Source organism: Phalacrocorax carbo, chromosome 26, assembly GCF_963921805.1.
Source record: "Phalacrocorax carbo chromosome 26, bPhaCar2.1, whole genome shotgun sequence".
Taxonomy (NCBI): Eukaryota; Metazoa; Chordata; class Aves; order Suliformes; family Phalacrocoracidae; genus Phalacrocorax; species Phalacrocorax carbo.
The window spans coordinates 109,541-128,134 of NC_087538.1; the positions used below are offsets into that span (position 1 = coordinate 109,541).

The 18,594-nt window shown below is 65.8% G+C and overlaps 1 protein-coding gene across 1 annotated transcript in view; it reads right to left on the minus strand.

Moving 5' to 3' along the window:
* SRCAP (Snf2 related CREBBP activator protein) overlaps positions 1 to 17,868 on the minus strand; it is a 43,841-nt gene extending 25,973 nt beyond the window's left edge. The window contains 13 exon segments of the mRNA XM_064474107.1: positions 1,245 to 1,422; positions 1,505 to 1,827; positions 2,755 to 2,850; positions 5,105 to 5,194; positions 7,088 to 7,163; positions 7,244 to 7,377; positions 7,941 to 8,133; positions 10,536 to 10,676; positions 11,635 to 11,820; positions 12,861 to 13,048; positions 14,679 to 14,856; positions 14,952 to 15,026; positions 17,584 to 17,868. Of these exon segments, the coding sequence (XP_064330177.1) occupies positions 1,245 to 1,422; positions 1,505 to 1,827; positions 2,755 to 2,850; positions 5,105 to 5,194; positions 7,088 to 7,163; positions 7,244 to 7,377; positions 7,941 to 8,133; positions 10,536 to 10,676; positions 11,635 to 11,820; positions 12,861 to 13,048; positions 14,679 to 14,775 (1,702 nt within the window). The 5' untranslated portion in view covers positions 14,776 to 14,856; positions 14,952 to 15,026; positions 17,584 to 17,868.
* Positions 17,869 to 18,594: the final 726 nt, after the last annotated feature.

An 18,594-nucleotide genomic window follows, 5' to 3' on the forward strand; every position in this document is an offset into this window, starting at 1 on the left:
GGTGCTGGGGGAGCCCACGAGGACCTATGGATGCTACATAGAGCCTACAGCACCCATGGGTGCTCAAGGAAACCACAGTGACCTAACAAAGGCTATAAGGGGCCTACAGCACCCGTGGGTGCTCAGGAAGCCTATGGGGAGCTACGGATTCCATACCTAGTCTACAGCACCCATGGGTGCTCAAGGAACCCACAGAAACCTAACAAAGGCTATAAAGAGCCTACAGCACCCATGGGTGCTCAGGGAGCCCATGAGGACCTATGGATCCTAGAAGGAGCCCAGAGCACCCATGGGTGCTGGGGGAGCCCACGGGGACCTATGGATGCCACATGGAGCCTACAGCACCCATGGGTGCTCAAGGAGTCCACAAGGACCTACAAAGGCTATAAGAAGCCTACAGCACCCATGGGTGCTCAGGGAGCCAATGGGGAGCTACAGATTCCATACAGAGCCTAAAGCACCCATGGGTGCTCAGGGAGCCCATGGGGACCTACAGATTCCATAAGGAACCTTCTAGGACCCATGGGTGCTCAAACCACCTGTAAGAACCTACAAATTCTGTAAGGAGCCTACAGGACCCATGGGTGCTCCGGAAGCTGGTAGGAATTTAAAGACCCAATAAGGAACCCAGAGCACCCATGGGTGCTTGGGGAGTTCATGGGGCCCTGCAAACAACTCAAAGACCCCACAGCATTTAAGGTGCTCACGGAGCACCAAGAAGGGCCCTAGTCTCTACGAAGAGCCCCCAGCACCCAAGGGTGCTCAGATGGACATTAACGACCCTACAAAGATCCCCCGGCACCCAAGGGTGCTCAGATAGACACTAAAGACCCTATAGAACTCCCCCAGCACCCAAGGGTGTTCAGATGGACACTAACAACCCTACAAAGATCCCCCGGCACCCAAGGGTGCTCAGATGGACACTAAAGACCCTATAGAACTCCCCCAGCACCCAAGGGTGCTCAGATGGACACTAACGACCCTACAAAGATCCCACAGCACCCAAGGGTGCTCAGATGGACACTAATGACCCTACAAAGATCCCACAGCACCCAAGGGTGCTCAGATGGACACCAACGACCCTACAAAGACCCCACAGCACCCTTGGGTGCTCAAATGCCCACTAAAGACCCTACCAAGACCCACCCAGCACCCAAGGGTGCCCACCCAACCCTCCGAGCACCTCCCGAGGCCCCCGACGGAGACCGGGGACGCCCCGTGGGTGGGTGGGGGGCACCCCTCACCCTTCTCGCAGGCGAGGTGGGCCAGGAGGGAGATGGTCTGGATGGTCTTGCCCAAGCCCATCTCGTCGGCCAAGATCCCGTTGAGCTTCTTCTCGTACATGGTGACCAACCAGTCCAGGCCGATGTGCTGGTACTCCCGCAGGGTGCCCCGCAGCAGGTGGGGGATGGGCGTCTTCACCTGGAGGAGGGGGTGGGGCGGAGGTGGGTGACGCCCTCCCCGCAGCACCCACGGGTGCTAGGGGAGCCGGGGAGGGGGTTACCTGGGTGGTGGCCAAGGTGTAGCCCTTGGGCTGGAGGCTCTCGGCGGCGGCAGCGATGTCGGTGATCTCTTTCTTTGGGGTGGGGGCGGCGGCGGGGGGCGGGGGGGCTGCTGGCGGGGGCCCCCCTGGGTGCTCTTGGGTGCCCGGTGGTGGCGAAGGGTCCTCAGGGGCGGGGGCGCCTGCTTCAGTCTCTTCTTGCTCCTCTTCCTCTTCCTCCTCCTCTTCTTCTTCTTCTTCCTCTTCCTCTTCTTCATCTTCGTCTTCCTCATCTTCATCCTCTTCTTCCTCCTCCTCCTCGTCATCACTCTCAGCCGCTGGCGAGTCTGGGGGGACACAGACACGTGGGTGCTGGGGGTGGGGCTGGTGGCAGCACCCACGGGTGGCCCTATGGTAGATGAAGGGTGGCCTCTAGGACCCAGGGGTGGCCTTATGGCACCTGGGTGGGGGTCTCTAGGACCCAAGGGTGGCCCTACGGCATCCGGGGTGGCCCTATGGCACCTGGGTGGGGGTCTCTAGGACCCAAGGGTGGCCCTACAGCACCCGGGGTGGCCCTGACACATGGGTGGGGGTCTCTAGGACCCAGGGGTGGCCCTACAGCACCCACAGGTGGCCCTGACACGTGGGTGGGGGTCTCTAGGACCGAGGGGTGACCCTACAGCTCCCAGGGGTGGCCCTATGGCACCTGGGTGAGGTCTCTAGGACCGAAGGGTGGCCCTACGGTACTTGGGTGGGGGTCTCTAGGACCCAGGGGTGGCCCTACAGCACCCATAGGTGGACCTACGGTACTTGGGTGGGGGTCTCTAGGACCCAGGGGTGGCCCTACAGCACCCATGGGTGGCCCTGACACATGGGTGGGGGTCTCTAGGACCCAGGGGTGGCCCTACAGCACCCATAGGTGGACCTATGGTACTTGGGTGGGGGTCTCTAGGACCCAGGGGTGGCCCTACAGCACCCATGGGTGGCCCTGACACATGGGTGGGGGTCTCTAGGACCCAGGGGTGGCCCTATAGTATGGGGGAGGTGTCACGTAACACCCAGGGGTGGCTCTATGGCACTCGGGAGACCCTACGACACCCATGGGTGGCCCCACAGCGCACACGATTGGTCCTAGAGCACCCACAGGCGGATCTAAAGCAGCCGAGGAGGCCTGTGACACGTGGGGGGGGGTCCCACAGCACCCAGGGGTGTCCCTGTCACACCCATCTCCCCCTTCCCTGCGCCCCCACCCCAGCACCCACGGGTGCCCCTACCCGAGCGGGTGCTGCTGGCGCCGGGCGGGGAGTCGCAGTCGGAGTCGGCGAAGGCGCCGGCGTACTGCTGCAGCAGCTCCTCCATCGGCAGCGCCCCTGCGGAACACGCACACGCCTGGAACACGCCTGGAACACGCCTGGAACACGCCTGGGCAAGTTCTCACGTCCCTGCACACGCGTGTCCTCCACGTCCTGGCGCACGTGCCCCCGTGTCCCCACGTGTTCGCACGCGTGTCCTCGTGGCCGTGCACACGCGTGTTCCTGCACACACGTCCCTGTGTCCCTGCACACGCGTGTTCCCGTGGCCAGACGTGTCGCTGCGCGCACAACGCCGTGCTGCTGCACACGCACGTCCCCGGATCCCCGCACACGCGTGTCCCCGTGTCCATACACACGTGACTGCGCACACGTGTCCCCACACACACGCGTCCCCATGTCCATACACGCGTGTCCCCATGGCCATACACGCACGTCCCCATGTCCATACACACGTGACTGCGCACACGCGTCCCCGTGTCCCCGCACACGCGTGTCCCCATGGCCATACACGCGTGTCCCCATGGCCATACACGCGTGTCCCCATGGCCATACACACGTGACTGCGCACACGCGTCCCCGTGTCCCCGCACACGCGTGTCCCCATGTCCATACACGCGTGTCCCCATGTCCTTACACGTGTGTCCCCATGTCCTTACACGCGTGTCCCCATGGCCTTACACACGTGACTGCGCACACGCGTCCCCGTGTCCCCGCACACGCGTGTCCCCATGTCCATACATGCATGTCCCCATGTCCATACACACGTGACTGCGCACACGCGTCCCCGTGTCCCCGCACACGCGTGTCCCCATGGCCATACACACGTGACTGCGCACACGCGTCCCCGTGTCCCCGCACACGCGTGTCCCCATGGCCATACACACGTGACTGCGCACACGCGTCCCCGTGTCCCCGCACACGCGTGTCCCCATGTCCATACATGCATGTCCCCATGTCCATACACACGTGACTGCGCACACGCGTCCCCGTGTCCCCGCACACGCGTTTCCCCATGGCCATACACACGTGACTGCGCACACGCGTCCCCGTGTCCCCGCACACGCGTGTCCCCATGGCCATACACACGTGACTGCGCACACGCGTCCCCGTGTCCGCGTACACGCGTGTCCCCATGTCCATACACGCGTGTCCCCATGTCCTTACACGCGTGTCCCCATGTCCTTACACGCGTGTCCCCATGTCCTTACACGCGTGTCCCCATGGCCATACACACGTGACTGCGCACACGCGTCCCCGTGTCCCCGCACACGCGTGTCCCCATGTCCATACACGCGTGTCCCCATGGCCATACACGCACGTCCCCATGTCCATACACACGTGACTGCGCACACGCGTCCCCGTGTCCCCATGTCTATACACGCGTGTCCCCATGTCCTTACACACGTGTCCCCATGTCCTTACACGCGTGTCCCCATGGCCATACACACGTGACTGCGCACACGCGTCCCCGTGTCCCCGCACACGCGTGTCCCCATGTCCTTACACGCGTGTCCCCATGGCCATACACACGTGACTGCGCACACGCGTCCCCGTGTCCCCGCACACGCGTGTCCCCATGTCCATACACACATGACTGCGCACACGCGTCCCCCTGTCCCCGCACACGCGTGTCCCCATGTCCATACACGCGTGTCCCCATGGCCATACACACGTGACTGCACACACGCGTGCCCATGTCCCCGCACACGCGTGTCCCCATGTCCTTACACGCGTGTCCCCATGCCCATACACGCGTGTCCCCATGTCCTTACACGCGTGTCCCCATGGCCATACACACGTGTCCCCATGGCCATACACGCGTGTCCCCATGGCCATACACGCATGTCCCCATGTCCTTACACACGTGTCCCCATGGCCATACACACGTGACTGCACACACGCGTCCCCGTGTCCCTGCACACACGTCCTGGTGTCCCCGCACACGCGTGTCCCCATGTCCATACACACGTGACTGCGCACACGCGTGCCCATGTCTCCGCACACGCGTGTCCCCATGTCCATACATGCACGTCCCCATGTCCATACACACGTGACTGCGCACACGCGTCCCCGTGTCCCCGCACACGCGTGTCCCCATGGCCATACACGCGTGTCCCCATGGCCATACACACGTGACTGCGCACACGCGTCCCCGTGTCCCCGCACACGCGTGTCCCCGCGTCACCCCGACGTGTCCCCGCACACGCGTGTGCCCGTGCCCCGCATCCCCCAGCCCAGGGGCCCGCGTGGGGTGCCGGGGGGGGGGACACCCATGGGTGCCGGAGGGGGCACCCGTGGGTGCCGGGCCTACCCTCGCGGGCCAGGTCGTCCAGCTCCTGCTTGTGGTCGACGTCGCCCTCCAGCCGCTCCTGCGCCGCGATCGTCTCCTCCTCATCCTCGCCTGCGGGACCCGGCGGGTGACGCCAGCCCCGGGGCGCGGGGTGACGCCCTCCCAGGGCGGGTGACGCCATCCCCGGGGGGGTGCGGTGGGGTGACAGCCCCGGGGCACCCACCCAGGGGATAGAGGAGACCCGGGGCGGGGTGACAGAGACCCCAGTGGGTGACAGAGTCCCGGGAGGGGTGACAGAGCCCCAGAAGTGGGTGAGACACCACCAGGGACAGGTGACAGAGCCCCAGGATGGGTGACAGAGCCCAAGGACGGGTGACAGAGCTCCAGAAGTGGGTGACAGAGCCCCAGGATGGGTGACAGAGCCCCAAAAAAGGGTGACAGAGGCCAAGGACAGGTGACAGAGCCCCAGAAGTGCGTGACAGAGGCCAAGGATGGGTGACAGAGCCCCAGGGATGGGTGACAGAGGCCAAGGACGGGTGACAGAGGCCAAGGACGGGTGACAGAGCCCCAGAAGTGGGTGACAGAGCCCAAGGACGAGTGACAGAGCTCCAGAAGTGGGTGACAGAGCCCCAGGATGGGTGACAGAGCCCCAAAAAAGGGTGACAGAGGCCAAGGACAGGTGACAGAGCCCCAGAAGTGCGTGACAGAGGCCAAGGATGGGTGACAGAGCCCCAGGGATGGGTGACAGAGGCCAAGGACGGGTGACAGAGGCCAAGGACGGGTGACAGAGCCCCAGAAGTGGGTGACAGAGGCCAAGGACGGGTGACAGAGCCCCAGAAGTGGGTGACAGAGCCCTAGAAGTGGGTGACAAAGGCCCAGAAATGGGTGAGACACCACCAGGGACAGGTGACAGAGCCCCAGAAAAGGGTGAGAGACCCCAGAAATGGGTGACACAGCTGCAGGAATGGGTGACTCAGGAATGGGTGCCAGACCCCAAGGATGGGTGGCAAACCCCCAAAGATGGGTGACAAGCACCCAGAAACAGGGGACAGCCCCCCAGAGAAGGGTGACAGATACAAACGATGGGTTACAGAGCCCCAAAAATGGGTGCCAGATGCCAACAGTGGGTGACAGAGCCCCAGGAACGGGTGGCAGAGACTCAAAGATGGGTGCCAGACCCCAAGGGCGGGTGATGCAGCCCCAAAAAAGGGTGACAGACCCCAAGGATGGGTGACAGACCCCCAGAAATGGGTGACAGACCCCCAGAAATGGGTGACAGAGCCCCCAAAAAAGGGTGTCAGACCCCAAGGATGGGTGGCAAACACCCAGGGATGGGTGACAGAGCCCCCAAAAAAGGGTGTCAGACCCCAAGGATGGGTGACAGACCCCAAGGATGGGTGGCAAACCCCCAGAAATGGGTGACAGAGCCCCCAAAAAAGGGTGTCAGACCCCAAGGATGGGTGACAGACCCCAAGGATGGGTGGCAAACACCCAGGGATGGGTGACAGTGCCCCCAAAAAAGGGTGTCAGACCCCAAGGATGGGTGACAGACCCCAAGGATGGGTGGCAAACACCCAGGGATGGGTGACAGAGCCCCCAAAAAAGGGTGTCAGACCCCAAGGATGGGTGGCAAACCCCCAGAAATGGGTGACAGAGCCCCCAAAAAAGGGTGTCAGACCCCAAGGATGGGTGACAGACCCCAAGGATGGGTGGCAAACCCCCAGAAATGGGTGACAGAGCCCCAGAAATGGGTGACAGAGCCCCGAAAAAAGGGTGTCAGACCCCAAGGATGGGTGGCAAACACCCAGGGATGGGTGACAGAGCCCCCAAAAAAGGGTGTCAGACCCCAAGGATGGGTGACAGACCCCAAGGATGGGTGGCAAACCCCCAGAAATGGGTGACAGACCCCAAGGATGGGTGACAGAGCCCCAGGAATGGGTGCCAGGCCCCCAGGGAGGGGTGTCAGCCCCTGGGCCCTCCCGCCCCTGCCCCCCCCATCCTCACCCTCCTCCTCCTCGGCCGCGAACTCCTCATCCTCCTCGCGGGGCTCCCAGGGCCGCTTGTTCCTCCGCAGCAGCGCCTTGTCGGGGGGACATGGGGGGGGTGAGGGGGGCGTCCCCGGGGGTGCCAGGGGGGTCCCCAAGGTGGCGGGGGGGGTACCTGGGGGGGCAGGGAGCCCAGCAGCTCCTCCAGGGGCACCTCCCCCTCCTGCTTGAGCAGCTCCAGCTCGCGGCGCCGCGCCTCGGGGGGGTGACCCTCGGTGACATCCTCGTCCAGCGGTTCCATGTCCCCGTCTGCGGTTGTTGGGGGGGGGAAGGGGGGGGTCAGCACCCATGGGTGGCACCCAGACACCCTCCCTGGACCCCACCCTCCATCTCCAGCTTTGGGGGAGCAGGAGGGTCCGTGTCACCTCCCCAGCACCCATGGGTGGCCCTGGGGGCAGCCTGTCCCTTCCCCTCTAGGTGCTCCTGTCCCCCATGTCCCCAGTCCCTCTGGGTGTCGCTGTCCCCTCCCCAGCACCCATGGGTGCCCCCGGCCCCTTTGTCCCCTACCCAGCACCCATGGGCGCCCCTGTCCCCTCCGCAGCACCCTTGAGTGCCTTTGTCCCCTCCCCAGCACCCCTGGGTGCCACATCCCCATCCCCCCTCCAGAAGCCATGGGTGCCCCTGACCCCCACCCCACCTCTTCCTTGGGTGTCCCCGTCACCCCCTCAGTGCCCCCACGTCCCCCCCGCAGCGTCCCCATCCCTCTCCCCAGTATCCCCAGCACCCCTGGGTGCCCCAACCCCATCGGGGGGGCCCCCACATCCCCCATCCCCAGGTGACCCTGTCCCCTCCCCCGGGGTGGTGACACCCACCTTGGTGGGCGAGGTGGGAGTGGGGGGCTGGGGGTCCCCGTCGGGGGGCTCCGGGCGGGGCGCGGGGGGCGTTGAGGCTGCGGCTCAGCAGGTCCGAGTACTTCTCGGTCTGGCCCACGATGAAATCCAGCTGCAGGTCCAGGGCCTTCTTCCGCTTCTCCTCCAGCCGCGACTGCTGCTTGAACTGCACCACCTGCGCGACCGCCGCGCCTCAGCACCCAACGGCCACCCAACGGCCACCCAAAGTCATCCAACGGCCACCCAACGTCATCCAACAGCCACCACGGGTCACCAATGGACACCCAAAGTCATCCAACGGCCACCCAACGTCATCCAACGGCCACCGCGGGTCACCAACGGCCACCCAAAGTCATCCAACAGCCACCGCGGGTCACCAACGGCCACCCAAAGTCATCCAACAGCCACCGCGGGTCACCAACGGCCACCCAAAGTCATCCAACGGCCGCCCAATGTCATCCAACGGCCGCCGCGGGTCACCAACGGCCACCCAATGTCATCCAACGGCCACCCAACGTCATCCAACAGCCACCGTGGGTCACCAATGGCCACCCAAAGTCATCCAACGGCCGCCCAACATCATCCAACAGCTGCCGCGGGTCACCAACGGCCACCCAACGTCATCCAACAGCCACCGCGGGTCACCAATGGCCACCCAAAGTCATCTAACGGCCACCCAACATCATCCAACAGCTGCCGCGGGTCACCAACGGCCACCCAAAGTCATCCAACGGCCGCCCAACGTCATCCAACAGCCACCGCGGGTCACCAACGGCCACCCAAAGTCATCCAATGGCCACCCAACATCATCCAACAGCCACCGCGGGTCACCAACGGCCACCCAAAGTCATCCAACGGCCACCCAACGTCATCCAACGGCCACCGCGGGTCACCAATGGCCACCCACAGTCATCCAACGGCCACCACAAGTCATTAACAACCACCCAAGGTCATCCAAGAGCCACCATGGGTCACCACCGGCCACTACGAGCAACAACAGCCATCCAATGGCCACCATGCATCACCAATGGCCACCCAAAGTCATCCAGTAGCCACCAGGGGTCACCACCAGCCACCCAATGGCCACCAAGAACAACCAACAGCCACCAAGGGTCAACAGCCACCCAAAGTCATCCAGTAGCCACCACGGGTCACCAGTGGCCACCCAGTGGCCACCATGAGCAACCAACAGCCACTCAAGGTCACCCCATGGCCACCACGGGGCACCACCAGCCACCCAATGGCCACCAAGAACAACCAACAGCCAACCAACAGCCACCACACATCACCAGTGGCCACCCAACAACCACCATGGGCAACCAACGGCCACCATGGGCAACCAATGGGCAACCAATGGGCAACCAACAACCACCATGGGCAACCAATGACCACCATGGGCAACCAATGGCCACACAAAGGCCACCATGGGCAACCAATAGCCACCCAACGACCACCATGGGCAACCAATGGCCACCCAACGACTACCATGGGCAACCAATGGCCACCCAAAGGCCACCATGGGCAACCAGTGACCACCATGGGCAACCAATGGGCAACCAACGGCCTCCATGGGCAACCAGTGACCACCATGGGCAACCAACAGCCACCCAACGGCCACCACAAGCAACGAACGGGCAACCAATAGCCACCGCAACAAGTCAACAGAGGAGCACAGGGCTCCCGTGGCACCCAACGAGCCCCTAATGGCCACCACTGGCTGCTCCTTGGCCACCAGGGGTGACCACTGGCCACCCAAGAGCCATCGTGGTCACCCAACGGCCAACCACCAGCTGGTCATCTGCTGCAGCGCCAGAGTGACAAGACAAACTGGTGGCCAAGGGGGATGGTAGCCACCCAAGAGAGCTTGGTAGCCCACTGGGGTTTGGGGAGAGACAAAATGGTGGCCCAGGAGTCGGTGGCCACCCAGGAGAGCTTGGTAGCCCACGGGGGTTTGGGGATGTGGTACTGAACACCACTTGGTCACCCAGGGGTGGTGGCCACCCAAAGATATCTGGTAGCCCAGAGGGGTTGGTGACGCGATGCCGGGCACCCTTGGGTGCCCCAGGAGTTGTTGGCCACCCTGTGAGGGCTGGTAGCCCAGTGAATGAGACCAGTGTGGAAGGGGAGTGGGTGTAGGGACACCCAGTGGGCGGTGGCCAACCACAGGGATTTGGTAGCCCAGGAGTGTCCGAGGTTAGCAGCAGGGAGCACCCTTGGGTGCTCCTGGGGGGGTGGTCGCCCAGAGGGTTTGGTGGCCCAGGAATGGACCATAGCGACACCCAATGGGTGGTGGCCACCTAAGGCTTTTGGTAGCCCAAGAGTAGGGGTGCCAGGCACCCTTGGGTGGTAGCCAACTAAGAGAGGTTGGTAGCCCATGGTGTTGTGCACCCATGGGTGCCCTGGGCGTGGCGGCCACCCACTTCCTCCCCACCCAAAACGTCCAAAAAAGGTGGTGAGACCCATAAATGACGTGACGAGCGCTGATAACCCACCTGGGGGAGGGCGCCCACGAGGGGTGGGGGGTGGCACCCATGGGTGGGGGGCACCCGTGGGTGGGGGTGGGGGAGGGGCACCCACCTTCTCCACGTTGCTCCAGAACTGTTTGACCTCCTTGGCGATGGCGGCAGCCACCCGGCGCAGCTTGGCCTGTTCCTCCCGCTTCGCCCGCTCCTCCTTCTGCCGCTGCTCCTCGTGGTGCCGCATCACCATCCGCACCACCTGGGGGGGGCACCCATGGGTGGGGGGGGGCACCCGTGGGTGGGGGGGGGGTCACCCGACACCCCCCCAAACCCTTCCCAGCACCCCCAAACCGCTCAGTAACCCGTGACTCCCCAAAACCCTCGCTCTTGCTTCTGCTGCTCCTCTGGGTGTCCCCAACGCTGTCCCCACCCACCTGGGGGGGGCACCCATGGGTGGGGGGGTGCCACTCATGGGTGGGGGGGCACCCAACACCCCCCCAAACCCCTCCCAGCACCTCAAACCGCTCAGTAACCCGTGACTCCCCAAAACCCTCGCTCTTGCTTCTGCTGCTCCTCAGGGTGTCCCCAGTGCTGTCCTCACCCACCTGGGGGGGGTCACCCATGGGTGGGGGGGTGTCACCCATGGCTGGGGGGGGGACCTCGGGTGGGGGCACCCAACACCCCCCCAAAACCCCTCCCAGCACCCCCAAACCGCTCAGCAACCCCAAAACTCTATTACTTTTACTACCGCTCTTTGGGGTACCCCCACCCACTGAGGGGGCACCCATGGGTGGGGGTGTCCCCCATGGGTGGGGGTGTCACCCAACAACCCCCCCCAGCACCCCCGAAACCCCCCCAGCACCCCCAAACCACCCCAGAACCACCATCCCCACAGCCCCCTCGGTGCTTCGCTGTCCCCCCCACCTGGGTGGGGCCACCCACGGCTGGGGGTGGGGGTGGGGGGGGTGAGGCACCCACGGGTGGGGGGACAGACCCCGTGAGGGGAGTCTCCAGTGGCTACTATAGGGTTGGGCCTCCCCTAGAACCCCTTTGAGGCGCCACCAGAGGTTCTCCAGGGGGTTGAACCGCGTCAAAAAAGCCCCCTCCAACCCTTCTTGAGACGCCGCCAGAGCTTCTCCGGTGGCTACTATAGGGTTGGTCACACCCCACCCCCCCCACCCCCGCCGCCGGCCGTGCCCGCGGGCGGGGCGCCCCACCTTGCGGGCCACGCCCCTCTTCCAGCGGCGCTCCTGGGCGAAGTCGGCGGCCAACCACTGCATCTCCTCGCAGAGATAATCCCAGTGGACCTTGGGCCGCGCCGGCTCCGGCACCTTGGGGAGGCGCCGCGACGACCAGAAGCCCTCGCGCTTCATCTCCGCCACCCGGTGCTCCACCTCCGCCTCCTGCCGGGCGGCACCCGAAGGGTTAACCCCGCCCCACAGACCACCCTCCCACCCCCCCCCCCCAAACCGAGATTCTCCAGGGGCTTGTATAGGGTTGGGCCAACCCCAATTTCCCGCACAAAACCCCTCTAAACTCCCCCCGAAACATGTCCCAGCTGAATGAAGAGATTCTCCAGTGGCTTATATACGGCTGCAGGAGCCAAAGTGCCTCCAATCCCCCCCAAAATGTGCCTCTATCTGAGGGTGGAGATTCTCCGGTGGCTGATATAGGGTTGGGTGAGCCCCAAGCGCTCTTAAAGAATCCCCCCAAGATGATACCAGAGACTCTCCAACGGCTGCTAAAGGGCTGAGCCCCCTGAGTGACCCCAAAACACCCCAAGTACCCCCAAACACCCCCATGTGCAACCAAAGATTCCCCAAGGGCTTATATAGGATTGGGGCAACCCCAATTTCCCACACAAAACCCCTCTAAACTCCCCCCAAAACATGTCCCAGCTGAAAAAAAAAGATTCTCCAGCGGCTAATATAAGCCTGGGGGAACGCCCCTCAAAGGAGACCGGAGACTCTCCAGTGGCTACTATAGGGTTCAGCCTCCTTAGTGCCCCCCAACCCCTTCAAATGACACCAGATTCTCCAGTGACTACTATAAGGTTGGGCCAGCCCCAAGTGCCCCCCAACCTCCCCCCACCAAACGAGACCAAAGACTCTCCAGTGGCTACTATAGGGTTGACCCAGCGCCAAGTTCCCCCACAACTTTCTCCAAAACAAGACCAGATATTCTCCAAGGGCTTATATAGCATTGGGTGAGCCCCAAATGCCCCCCAACCCCACTCACAATCCCTCCAAACAGGACCAGAAACTCTCCAATGGCTACTATACGGTTAAACCAACCCCAAGTGCCCCCAAAAACTCCCCCATAATCCCCCCAAATGACACCAGAGATTCTCCAGTGGCTACTATAGGGTTGACCTCCACCCACACCCCGCCACGGTGTGTAGGCCCGGCACCCAAAGCGGGGTGAGGAGGGGACACACGCTTACGTGCTTGGCCTGCTCGGCGATCTCAGCGTGGGTCTTGTCCCAGAGGCTGGGGGGCTCCGGGGGGCCGGGGGGGCCATCGGGGCGGGGGGGGCCGGCGGGCGAGGAGGCGGGGGGCGAGACGCTGCCGGGGGAGCCCGAGGAGGCGGGGGACACCGGGTTGCTGCCCGTCATTCTGGCTGGGGGGAGCTGGGGGGAACACAGTGGGGTGTGAGGGGGGGGGGGGGCGAGGCTTTGGGGGACAAACATGAGGGGTGGGGGGGGCAAGACTTTTGGGGGAGCAACAGGGGGCATGGTTGAGGTTTGGGGGGGCTGGGTGGGGTGGGGGGGCACCCTGGGGAGGGTGAAGGGAGTTTGGTGGGGCTATAATGGGGTGGGGGTGGGGTTGGGGGGCCCTATATGGGGGTGGGGTGAGTTTGGGGGGGCCCTATATGGGGGCGAGGGTGAGTTTGGGGGGCCCTATGTGGGGGTGGGGCTGGGTTTGGTGGGGCAGAGGTGAGTTTGGGGGGGGCTCCAGAGCTGGGGGTGGGTTTAGGGGAGCTCTATATGGGAGCGGGAGGGCCTGGGGGGCAGGCACAAGTGAGTTTGGGGGGGGTCTGGGGGTGGGGGGGGTTTGGGGGAGCCCTATTTGGGGGTGGGGCGGCCCTCCAGGGGTGGGGGTGATTCTGGGGGGCCCTATAGGGGGGTGGGGCTGGGTTTGGGGGGTTTCCAGGAGTCGACATAGGTTTAGGGAAGCCCTATATGGAAGGGGGGGGAGGCTGGGGGCCCAATAGTGGGGTGGGGCTGGGTTTGGGGGGGCAGAGATGAGTTGGGGGGGCTCCAGGCATGGGGTGAGTCTGGGGGGACCTTATATGAGAGCAGGAGTGGGTTTTGGGGGGTCACAGGCGAGTCTAGGGGTTTCTATGTTGGGGGGGGCTGGGGGGGGGCTGATGGTGATCCAGGCTGAGTTTGGGTGGGGCATGATGGGGGTTTGGGGGGGCTGGAGGGAGGGGCTGGATTTGGGGGGGGGGGGGGTGTCATGGAGCTCCTGCCTGTTTGGGGGGGCTCTAGAGCCCAGGCCACAGGCTGGGGCGGGGGGGGGCAATAGGGGGTTCTGGTGCAGTTTTGGGGGGGCAGAGACATGGTGGGGTCTCTTTGGGGGTACATAGACTTTGGGGGGGGTTACTTTGGGGGGGGGGCATGGAAGCTGGGATGGGTCACAGAATTGGGGGGAGCCAAGGATGCCGGGGGGTCACTTTGGGGGTGCAAAGACTTGGGGGGGGGTCACAAGGGGAATGGGGGGGGTCACTTTCGGGGCGCAGAGACTTGGGGAGTCACAGAGCATTGGAGGGGTCACTTTGGATGGGTCAGAGACTTGGGGGGTCACTTTGGGGGGTCACTTTGGGGGGTCACTTTGGGGGTACACAGGCTTGGGGGGGGGGGTTCTGTGGGGGGGACATGGAAGCTGGGGGTGGTCACTTTGGGCGTGCAGAGACTTGCGTGGGACACTTTGGCGGGGCCATAGAGGCCGGGAGGGTTATTTTAGGGGTTCCATGGAAGCTGGGGGGATCACAGACTTGGGGGGCCAAGTAGGCCGGGGGGGGTCACTTTGGAGGTGCAAAGACTTGGGGGGTGCCATGGAGGATGAGGGGGGGGGTGTCTCAGTCAAGGGGGTCACTTTGTGGGTGCCCATGGGGGCAGGGGGGTCACTTGGGGGGTGCACAGACTTGGGGTTCACTCGGGGTGGGGGGTCACCCATGGGGGTGGGGGGGGTTCACTTTGGGGGTGCAGAGCCCCCCCGGGGGGTTTGGGGTCCCCCTCCCCCCCCCACGCCCTCACCTGGGGGGTGCAGCGGCGGGTGGGGGCAGGGCGGGGGGCGGGTGGGGGCCCCGGGGCCGCCCGCCTGCCCCAGGGCATGCTGGGAAGGGGGGGGCCTCATCCTGCGCCGGCGGCCGCCGGGCCGAGCCCTCGTCCAGCTCCTGGGCGCCCGGGCGGCCCAGCCTGCGCTCCGCCGAGCCGCCTGCGGGGGCAAGGAGGGGGTCAGGGTGGGGGGCACCCAGGGGTGCTACCCCCCCCCATCCCCCAAAACAGCACCCATGGGTGCCGCCGCCCCACCTGTGTGCGCGGGGCCCTCCTCCTCCTCCTCACACTCCACTTCCACGGTGTCGGTGGCGCGGGGGGGGGGCGCTCCTGGGGAGGGGGAAAAAGGGGAGGTGGGTGACCCCCACCTATGGGTGCTGCACCCCACCCATGGGTGCTGCCCTCCTCAAAATGGCTTCTGGATTGGGGATGGGGGGGAGGCCCCCTGCCCCCACCCCTGACCCCAAGTGCCCCCTGAACTTTGACCAGCACCAAGGTGGTGACTAACTTGGGGGTCCCCTGCCCCATAGAGGGCTCCCCAAGCCCCACACTGGGACCCTCAGGATAACCCACACCCCACAGCGTGACCCCATGGGTGCCCCACGTAGGAGCCCCTCATCCCACATCAGGGTCCCCAAGCCCCACAGTGGGACCCTCGGGGTGCCTCATATTGGGGTCCCCCATCCCACACAGGGGACCCCAAGGCCCACGGTGGGACCCTCAGGGTGCCCCACACTGGGGTCCCTCACCCCACTTGGGGGTTTTCAATCCCCACACGGGGGTCCCCTGCCCCACGGTGGGACCCTCAGGGTGTCCCACAGCGGGACCCCATTGGTGCCCCATGTAGAGGTCCCTCACCCCACATCGGGGTCCCCAAGCCCCACATTGGGACCCTCAGGGTGCCTCACACTGGGATCCCTCACCCTACATGGGGGTCCCTCAGGGTGCCCCATATAGGAGTCCCTCATCCTATATGGGGACTCCCAGGCCCACACGGATGTCTCCTGCCCCACGGTGGGACCCTCAAGGTGCCCCACACCCCACAGCATGACCCTATGGGTGCCCCACACAGTGACCCCTCACCCCACACCGGGGGCCCCAAGCCCTACAGTGGGATCCTCAGGGTGCTCCACACTGGGGTCCCTCACCCCACTTGGGGGTTCCCCTGCCCCACGGTGGAGCCCTCAGGGTATCCCACAGCAGGACCCCATGGGTGCCCCATGTAGGGGTCCCCAAGCCCCACATCGGGGTCCCCAAACCCCACAGCAGGACCCCATAGGTGCTCCATGTAGGCGTCCCTCATCCCACTTGGGAAGTCCCAAACCCTACAGTAGGACCCTAAGGGTGCCCCACATGGGGGTCATTCACCCCACACGGCAGTCCCCAAGCCCCACAGTGGGACCCTCGGGGTGCCCCATGTTAGGGTGCCTGTGGGTGCCCTTCTGAGGGGATCCTCCGGGTGCTGCCCACTGGGGGATCCCTCACCCCACACCCGCCTCCCCTGACCCACAGCCACGTCCCCGAGCACCATGTGGGGGTCCTTCAACCCACAGCAACACCCTCGGGGTACCCCACATCGGGGGCCCCTGAGTACCCCACACCAGGGTCGCTCAGAGCGCCCCACAGTGGGACCCTCACCCCACTCCGGGGTCCCTCAGGGTGCCCCACACAGGATCCCTCACCCCACACCGGGGTCCCTCAGGGTGCCCCACTCCGGATCCCTCACCCCACTCCGGGGTCCCTCAGGGTGCCCCACACAGGATCCCTCACCCCACTCCGGGGTCCCTCAGGGTGCCCCACACAGGATCCCTCACCCCACTCCGGGGTCCCTCAGGGTGCCCCACACCGGATCCCTCACCCCACTCCGGGGTCCCTCAGGGTGCCCCACACAGGATCCCTCACCCCACACCGGGGTCCCTCAGGGTGCCCCACACAGGATCCCTCACCCCACTCCGGGGTCCCTCAGGGTGCCCCACACCGGATCCCTCACCCCACTCCGGGGTCCCTCAGGGTGCCCCACACCGGATCCCTCACCCCACTCCGGGGTCCCTCAGGGTGCCCCACACCGGATCCCTCACCCCACTCCGGGGTCCCTCAGGGTGCCCCACACAGGATCCCTCACCCCACTCCGGGGTCCCTCAGGGTGCCCCACACCGGATCCCTCACCCCACACCGGGGTCCCTCAGGGTGCCCCACACCGGATCCCTCACCCCACTCCGGGGTCCCTCAGGGTGCCCCACACCGGATCCCTCACCCCACTCCGGGGTCCCTCAGGGTGCCCCACACAGGATCCCTCACCCCACTCCGGGGTCCCTCAGGGTGCCCCACACAGGATCCCTCACCCCACACCGGGGTCCCTCAGGGTGCCCCACACAGGATCCCTCACCCCACTCCGGGGTCCCTCAGGGTGCCCCACACAGGATCCCTCACCCCACTCCGGGGTCCCTCAGGGTGCCCCACAGCAGGGTCCCCCACACCGGATCTCTCACCCTACACCGGGGTGCCTCAGGCTGCCCCACACGGGGTCCCCCAGCCCCACAGCGGCCCCACAGCGCCCCTCCCCCCCTTCCCGCCCTTTCCCGGCGGGGGGAGGGGGAGGCTCCGCGCTCCCGTTACCGATCGCTCCCGGCCGTTCCCGCCGCAGCCCCGGTCCCTCACCGGGGGGGGAGGAGGCGGGCGGAGGGACCCGGGGAGGCGCCTCCCGCTCCGCCTCCGCCGCCCTCAGCCCCGCCGCCGCGGAGCCGCCGCCATCCGCCGCCGCAAAATGGCCGCCGCCCCCCCGGGCCCCGCCGCCCCCTCCCCCCCCCCTCCTCTCCCCCTCCCCCTCCCCTTCCCCCTCCCGGCCCGGCCCCGCCGCCCCCCGCCCCCCCCCCCCCGCGGGGCTCACGGGAAATGGAGTCCGACGCGCCGGAGCCAGCGGCAAAATGGCGGCGGCCGCCGCCGCGCGCGTTGCCGGCCGAGGGGGCGGGACCGGCGAGATCTCGCGAGAACTCCGCCCGCCGGCGCCGGCGCTCTCGCGAGATCTCGCGCACAACCAACCACCCCCCCCCCCCTCGCCGAGGCGCGCCCGGGGTCTCGCGAGAGCGCGGCGGGCGCGCGAGAGGCGGGAGGAGGGAGAAGATGGCGGCGGGCGGCGCGTGGCGGGCGAACACGCCCCCTCGAGGGGCGGGGCCTGGCGTTGAGGGGGGCGTGGCGCGCAGGGAAACGGCGAGACGGGATTCGCTCCGCCCCCGCGGCCCCTGCGGATGACGTCGCGCGGCCCCCCCTCCCCAAGTGACGTCACGGCGCGGGCACGTGGCGGTGAGGCGGCCCCAGGGAGGAGGGCGGCCATGTTGGGTCAGCCCCAGGGGCTGATGGGAAGGCGGCCATGTTGGGTCAGCCCTGGGGGCTGATGGGAGGGCGGCCATGTTGGGTCAGCCCTGGGGGCTGATGGGAGGGCGGCCATGTTGGGTCAGCCCCAGGGGATGGGAAGGCGGCCATGTTGGGTCAGCCCCGGGGGCTGATGGGAAGGCGGCCATGTTGGGTCAGCCCTGGGGGCTGATGGGAGGGCGGCCATGTTGGGTCAGCCCCGGGCCATGATTGGAGGATGGCCATGTTGGGTCAGCCCTGGGGGATGATGGGAAGGCGGCCATGTTGGGTCAGCCCCAGGGGCTGATGGGAGGGCGGCCATGTTGGGTCAGCCCTGGGGCATGATTGGAGGATGGCCATATTGGGTCAGCCCCGGGGGCTGATGGGAGGGCGGCCATGTTGGGTCAGCCCCAGGGGCTGATGGGAAGGCGGCCATGTTGGGTCAGCCCTGGGGCATGATTGGAGGATGGCCATATTGGGTCAGCCCCGGGGGCTGATGGGAGGGCGGCCATGTTGGGTCAGCCCCAGGGGCTGATGGGAGGGTAGGACT